The 8,385-nt window shown below is 49.8% G+C and overlaps 1 protein-coding gene across 4 annotated transcripts in view; it reads left to right on the forward strand.

The window, feature by feature from the left end:
• Fs (Follistatin) overlaps positions 1 to 8,385 on the forward strand; it is a 147,272-nt gene that overhangs the window by 38,532 nt on the left and 100,355 nt on the right. For all 4 annotated transcript variants that reach the window (XM_069309996.1, XM_069309994.1, XM_069309997.1 and 1 more), the window contains exon 2: positions 2,960 to 3,550. In XM_069309996.1, the coding sequence (XP_069166097.1) occupies positions 3,367 to 3,550 (184 nt within the window). In that variant the 5' untranslated portion in view covers positions 2,960 to 3,366. The remainder of the gene's footprint in view (positions 1 to 2,959; positions 3,551 to 8,385) is intronic.

An 8,385-nucleotide genomic window follows, 5' to 3' on the forward strand; every position in this document is an offset into this window, starting at 1 on the left:
GGGTGTCGTAGTCCTAGGTGCCCGGGTTCGATTCCCGGACGAGGCAGAAACAAATGGGCATTGTTTCTTTCACCCTGATGCCCCTGTTCACCTAGCAGTAAATAGGTACCTGGGAGTTAGCCAACTACTACGAGCTACTTCCTGGGGATGTGTGTGCGCGTGTGTTAGAAATATATGTAGGAGAAATAATACAGGAAAATGTGATTGGTTAGAAAGTCAGGGTCCAAACACACACACACACACACACACACACACACACACACACACACACACACACACACACACACACACACACACACACACACACACACACACACACATCCTTAAGTGGAATGCATTAGGCAGTAATGTGGTGGAGGTTGACTCCATACACAGTTTCAAGTGTAGATATGACAGAGCCCAATAGGCTCAGAGAAACCTGTATACCTGTTGATTTACGATTGAGAGGCGGGACCAAAGAGCCAGAGCTCAACCCCCGCAAGCACAATTAGGTGAGTACAGGACAAAGAGGTGGGGGGTGGTGGTGTTCGAGCAGACGCCAGGGCGGGGGGGGGGGCGGGAGGGGGGAGGGGGTCCTATAACACCGAGACAATACAGTGCTACAATAGGCGTAACATAATAATATATATGTATAATGTAACATGTATGTATATGTAACATGTATAATAGCTAAGATCTTCACCTCTCCAGCCGAGACAATAATGCTACAACGAGACACTCAGACTGTTGCGACTTGCAAGATGCATTGTGATCGCGTCACATCATTTGCAACATCGCTGCTAATTACCATATCTTGAGGTTATCTTGAGATGATTTCGGGGCTTTTAGTGTCCCCGCGGCCCGGTCCTCGACCAGGCCTCCACCCCCAGGAAGCAGCCCGTGACAGCTGACTAACACCCAGGTACCTATTTTACTGCTAGGTAACAGGGACATAGGCTGAAAGAAACTCTGCCCATTGTTTCTCGCCGGCGCCTGGGATCGTACCCAGGACCACAGGATCACAAGTCCAGCGTGCTGTCTGCTCGGCCGACCGGCTCCCCATTAACATTGATGCGGCCCTCGACCAGTCCTGTACCCTGACAGCCACCCCAAGACACCATCCTACATATATTTCCCAGCTAAAATTATTAACAAAACCTCTAACACATTTATAGATATATAGCTCCCCCTCAAAATGGATAAGAGGGACATGCTCACGACATATAGGATCCTTAAGAGGAAGTGAGAGGGGTAGAAAAACACGAGACGTTTGATAGGGGGGGATGGAAAAGATTGAGGAGGTTATTCATAATTTGAAAGTGTTTTGGGAGATATTGTATCATGCGGGGGCCCAGGAGCTGAGGTTCGGGTGAGCAAGCACAAGTGCTGGAAAACACAGGCATGAACGCGCCCCGCTGTTTACATTCCTGGCGGTGCTGGGGTGGGCAAGGCCGCCAGGTCATTCACTCTCCCCTGGTGTACACCAGCCCACCACCACCACCATCACCAGCCCACCTCCACCACCCCCAGCCCACCACCACCACCCCCAGCCCACCACCACCACCACCACCACCCCCAGCCCACCACCAGCCCACCACCACCACCACCCCCAGCCCACCACCACCAGCCCACCACCACCAGCCCACCTCCACCACCCCCAGCCCACCACCACCAGCCCACCACCACCACCACCCCCAGCCCACCACCCCCAGCCCACCACCACCACCACCCCCAGCCCACCACCACCACCCCCAGCCCACCACCACCAGCCCACCACCACCACCACCACCACCAGCCCACCACCACCACCACCACCCCCAGCCCACCACCCCCAGCCCACCACCACCACCACCACCACCACCACCACCACCACCACCACCACCAGCCCACCACCACAGGGCAGGTGTAGGCTCCTCCACCTGTCCGTCTCCAAAGTCTTTACAAGTTACACGTAAAAGTATATATCTATATAAATAAAAATATAAATGTTCGTTTGTTCATAATCGCTAATCTCTGAAAATATTTCCCCGATTGCTTTGAAATTTTCACACAATGTTCCATTCGCATCCGAGCGGGTTTTTATATCATACTATATAAATGTCACGTCTATGACAGGAAAAAAACGTGGTTTTTTTCGAAAAACTGTCTTTTTCATGTTTTTCATGTGAGGGAAATCTTCGAAACCTCTTTACCGATTGCTTAGAAATTTTTACACAACGTTGCATTCAAATAGGCGCGTGTTTTTATATACCTACTATATACATGCCTCGCCTGTGACAGGAAAAAACATGCTTTTTTAAAAAATAGTGCCATCTGTTGGACGTAAGAGCAACACATGCTGTAATCTCCGAAAGTTCTTCAGCGGTTGCTTTGAAATTTTGACATAATGTTCCATTCGAATACGTGCGTGTTTTTAAATACCTACTATATACATGCCACACCTGTGACAGGTAAAAACATGCTTTAAAAAAAAAGCGCTATCTGTTGCACATAATAGCAACACACGCTATACTAAATACGTTACGATTCCATATCAATGTTTCCAATTCCAGCGATAAATTGAATTTTCTTAGATTTCGATTTATTTTCATTTTGATTTAATTAATTTGTGTGACATTGCGTTGGAATTGAACTGTGTTGTTTACCATACCGTTCATTTCGTGAGAATAGTTTGTTTTTATTTTTTCATTGTTTTTTCATTTCGTTTTTTAACTGTTTTTCTTATATTTCAGTGATGGGAACATCAGACTATTTTATGTTCCCAATTTTTTGATGGGAACATCAGATCATCTGGGAATGCATCAGACGAGGGAGTGGGGAATGGTGGGGAGGACGAGGGGATGGGGGATAGGGGAAATGGTGGGGAGAACTGGTAGACAAGGGAAGGTTGCTGTGGCACACGCGTTGCTGAGCCACAGCAACGCGTGCCCGGGTACAGATATAAATAATAACAAAAAATAACAATCAGTAATTCTTTCAGGTTATTCAATCACAGGACTCTGATAAGACACGTGAGTAAAGGCACGTGAGTGAGGACACGTGAGTGAGGACACGTGCGTAAGGACACGGCTATGTTCACTTTGTATCAAACTTGAGGAGGGTGTGTGAAATGAATATGAACATTTGAACAGTGACAATCGAGTGAATCCCATACTGAATAATGTTGCAAACATGGCGATGAACAAGGTCGGTGAGCATGAGTGAACATGTTCGTAGCTGGTCTTCTCCGGGAGGTACGAGATCAGGTCAACACTCCTCAAACCCTTGCGTCTGAAACGGTAGAAAAACCCTCACGAGACTTGTTACGGTGAGCCAGAGTGAACAGGTGACTGTGAGCAGAGTTACCGTTGTCTCAGAGTGCCAACAGAGAACACTGTGAGTGCTAGCATGGCTCCTGAGCGCTGTGAGTCCTGTGCCCTCGATGACATGAGCAGCAGCAGGGGAAGGAAGAGGCCGCCCCTGAAACGAGGATCATCCACTGTATCGAACTCGGCGCTGACGGCGCTGCTGGCGGTAGTGGTGGTACTCCAGACGATCCTCCTTCACCAGGCTGTAGAGGCCTCCTCTACAGGTAAGTACTCTCTCGTTAATAAGTACTCCCATCTTCCCTTGTTATCCTTCGAGGATTCGCCGAACCCTCCTGGGAGGAATTGGACTTCTTGGAATGGGTTTTGTGTGACGTACTCACACGAGGCTGAGTAGTGTGGGGTCCATGGTACTGTGGTGGGTGATTGTGATGATTCAGGCTACTGTGGTGGGTGATTGTGTTGATTCAGACTACTGTGGTGGGTGAGTGTGATGGTCCATGGTACTCTGGTGGGTGATTGTGATGGTCTATGGTACTGTGGTGGGTGATTGTGATGGTACAGGCTACTGTGGTGGGTGATTGTGATGGTCTATGGTACTGTGGTGGGTGATTGTGATGGTCCATGGTACTCTGGTGGGTGATTGTGATGATTCAGACTACTGTGGTGGGTGATTGTGATGGTCCATGGTACTCTGGTGGGTGATTGTGATGGTCTATGGTACTGTGGTGGGTGATTGTGATGGTACAGGCTACTGTGGTGGGTGATTGTGATGGTCTATGGTACTGTGGTGGGTGATTGTGATGGTCCATGGTACTGTGGTGGGTGATTGTGATGGTACAGGCTACTGTGGTGGGTGATTGTGATGGTCTATGGTACTGTGGTGGGTGATTGTGATGGTCCATGGTACTGTGGTGGGTGATTGTGATGGTACAGGCTACTGTGGTGGGTGATTGTGATGGTCTATGGTACTGTGGTGGGTGATTGTGATGATTCAGGCTACTGTGGTGGGTGATTGTGATGGTCCATGGTACTCTAGTAGGTGATTGTGATGCTCCAATAAGCAAACAACAATCAAACGTGATCCAACAAAAGGCGATAACACCGGAATTACAATAATCAATTGAAGAATGAAAGTTGCAGTGGAGAGGTTATCTTGAGGTTATCTTGAGATGATTTCGGGGCTTTTTAGTGTCCCCGCGGCCCGGTCCTCGACCAGGCCTCCACCCCCAGGAAGCAGTCCGTGACAGCTGACTAACACCCCCAGGTACCTATTTTACTGCTAGGTAACAGGGGCATAGGGTGAAAGAAACTCTGCCCATTGTTTCTCGGCGGCGCCTGGGATCGAACCCAGAACCACAGGATCACAAGTCCAGCGTGCTGTCCGCTCGGCCGACCGGCTCCGAGAAGGTGAAGTGTAACAACAGCCAGCCCACCAAGGTAAGTACACACTCTTAATCAACACGAAAGTGCGCCTTGGATTCTAAATATGAAGATTGTATTGTTCTAGTCCGCTGAGAGACATATATTGGTGTCTGAGGGAACACCTGTGGATGTCAGGGCTGGGTGTTGTGGGATATGAGAAACATCTGTTCCGTTTTCTGTTTTGGGTCCTCTGGTAGGTTAGGAGAGACCACTTTTAATTGACCGTTTTTTTTTTTTTATGTTGGGGAAACCTTCGGAGGATAGGCTGAACCACGACAAGCAAAGTGCTCAAATGCACTCTCTCTAGGAAGGAAGATAAAGATATATCGCATAATATATATGTGGAAGATACTGGATGGCCAGTTCCCAGTTATGAACAATATAATAAGAACTTATTAGAGTGAAACAAACTGTATGAAATGTAGAATAAATTCATTGAAGACTGTCATGGGTACAATCGTGTCATGGGCACAATCGTCCCATGGGCACAATCGTGCCATGGGTACAATCGTGTCATGGGCACAATCGTGCCATGGGCACAATCGTGCCATGGGTACAATCGTGTCATGGGCACAATCGTGCCATGGGCACAATCGTGCCATGGGCACAATCGTGCCATAGGCACAATCACAAGCAAGCACAAATAGATGAGTACACTGGAGTGGAAAGATAGGGAGGACATGGTAACAACATAAAAGATTCTAAAAGAAATTGACAAAGTAGAGAAATAAACATTGCTCAAAGTTTGCAGACACAAACGAGTCATAAGGCACCTAAATTATTGGCGCGATAAAGCACCTAAATTATTGGGATCGTCTCAAAGCTGATGACCAGACCACACACTAGAAGTTGAAGGGACGACGACGTTTCGGTCCGTCCTGGACCATTCTCTAGTCGATTGATCACAATCGACTTGAGAATGGTCCAGGACGGACCGAAACGTCGTCGTCCCTTCAACTTCTAGTGTGTGGTCTGGTCAACATACTTCAGCCACCTTATTGTGACTCTTCGCCTGCGTCTCAAAGCCCTCCAAATGTACTCTCTAGAAAGGAGACGAGAGAGATACCAAATAATATACACGTGGAAAATACTGGAGGGCCAAGTCCCTAATCTACACAGTAAAATAACAACGTACTGGAGTGAACGATATGGAAGAAAATGCAGAATAGAACCAGTGAAGAGCAGAGGTGTCATGTGGTGGGGCGCCACCCCCACCACACTACGGCGCCACCCCCACCACACTACGGCGCCACTCCCACCACACTACGGCGCCACTCCCACCACACTACGGCGCCACTCCCACCACACTACGGCGCCACCCCCACCACACTACGGCGCCACCCCCACCACACTACGGCGCCACCCCCACCACACTACGGCGCCACTCCCACCACACTACGGCGCCACCCCCACCACACCTACGGCGCCACCCCCACCACACTACGGCGCCACTCCCACCACACTACGTCGCCACCCCCACCACACTACGGCGCCACCCCCACCACACTACGGCGCCACTCCCACCACACTACAGCGCCACTCCCACCACACTACGGCGCCACCCCCACCACACTACGGCGCCACTCCCACCACACTACGGCGCCACCCCCACCACACTACGGCGCCACCCCCACCACACTACGGCGCCACTCCCACCACACTACGGCGCCACCTCCACGCACATCACGTTAAAAATAAGAATAAAAAGAGAGCCCAACAACCTGTGTAGCAACTGCTCTCATGAGTGACCTTGGGGGCTAGCGAGGTGCCGCCCCACATGTGGAAGGGGCGAGGGGTGCTGGGCAGGAGGGGGCGTGGCCTGGCACTGGGAGGGGGGACGGCTAGGATTGGGCGCGATGAGGCACTGGGAGGGGGCGTGGCCTGGCGTTGGGGTGGAGGATGGCCAGGATTGGCTGGAGTGAGGCGCTCAGAGGGGGGCGTGGCGCGACGTTGTGGGGGTGGCGTCGGAATGGACAGGATTGGACGGGATTAGCGCTGGGACGGGGCAGTGATTGGGCTTTGTAAGGGGTCAAAGTGTGCTTACCTGTCACTGCTTTCTGGGAGTCGAATCAAGCTATTTAGCCTCCGCCTCTTACCTATTTGTTCCTGCTAAGTTACTAAGTCACACCACGTTTGCCTTCCGTGTCAAGTTTGGTCTTGAAGTTGTAGATGGAGGCTACCATCTACAGGGAGACCTGGTCGACGACCGGGCCGCGGGGACGCTAAGCCCCGAAAATACCTCAAGGTAACATACCTCCGCCAATACTTCATCAGTGCCTTCCACTTGTATACTCCCCGAAAAAACGTATATTTTCCTCACATTTCTCTGCAACTATGAGCCTCATCCTCTTGTCCGGATCAGGTATCGATATAGCGTGGCGGCTGAGGCCAGACATAGGAGCTGGAGGCAGTATGAAATATATGAAGTATAATGAAGTATAGTATGAAAGGCATGCTTTTGTTCGCAACTGGAACATTCACAGACGAGGTTGTCAGAGGAAATAAGTTCAACAGTGGGTTGACCAGACCACACACACTAGAAAGTGAAGGGACGACGACGTTTCTGTCCGTCCTGGATCATTCTCAAGTTGATTCGTCCAGGACGGACCGAAACGTCGTCGTCCCTTCAGTTTCTAGTGTGTGGTCTGGTCAATATACTTCAGCCACGTTATTGTGACTCATCGCCTGCAACAGTGGGCTATCTCCCAAGGATTAATCTCAAACAAGACGAACTTGCATAAGATAGAATTGGATCTGACTCTGGTAAGTGGCGTCAGTCACTCGACGAGTCCAAGATGACCTGAGTTCTGGACATTGTAGGCACTTCAAGCTCCCTTGTTGTTATAGATTCAGCTACTGGGAACTAAAAAGTTCCAAGTAGCACAGGCTATGGTGAGCCCGTAGTGGACTTACCTGGCCACAGGCTGTAACTTGTTCAAGGACTACGTTCAAGAACGCAATCTAAGAAGAGTCTTCATAGGAACATAATCTAAAAGCCACTTAATAGACGCCAGAGTATCACAGGGTAATGTGCTTGACCCCTTACTGTGGAATGTTTACCTCGTGGATCCACTGCCCTTCATCCCTCAAGCTCTAGCCTATGCCCACGACGCCACTCTAACCTTCGCTTATGCAAGAGAGGAAATACCAAATGCTCCGAGGGTCGTTAATGACTCCTTACAGTAATTTCTTTCAGGGCTATGCGATGACAAAGCACATTTGCGGTAGAGAAAACACATATTGGCAATGAAGCTCGACTCTTTAATGACCACGAAGAGCACTCGCTGAACCTGGCAAGCAAGGCACCCAAGAGCCTTGTATGAAACATTAGTTCACTCTTATTTTGACTTTACTCTTATACGGTGCTCAGCCAGCATCACCTGCCTGATGCTGGTCGTGTTCTTGAACACTATTACTCGGAGTAATGCTCAATTACTCGGAGTAATGCTCAAGAACATTACTCCATCAACCTATTCCTAGGGTAACTCGCATTTGTAACCTGCTCTGCCAACACGCAGATACCAGCGGAATCAACACGCTATAAGAACCTCCAACCTACAGACCAGTATCACGTGGTAGTAACCTGACCTTAAAAAACTTGTATTCCTAATGAGGGAGAGAGAGAGAGACGGGGGGAGAGGGGATAGGGGAGGGTGGGGGAGAAAGGGTGGAGGCA

The sequence above is a fragment of the Procambarus clarkii genome, chromosome 66 (genome assembly GCF_040958095.1).
Source record: "Procambarus clarkii isolate CNS0578487 chromosome 66, FALCON_Pclarkii_2.0, whole genome shotgun sequence".
Lineage (NCBI taxonomy): Eukaryota > Metazoa > Arthropoda > Malacostraca > Decapoda > Cambaridae > Procambarus > Procambarus clarkii.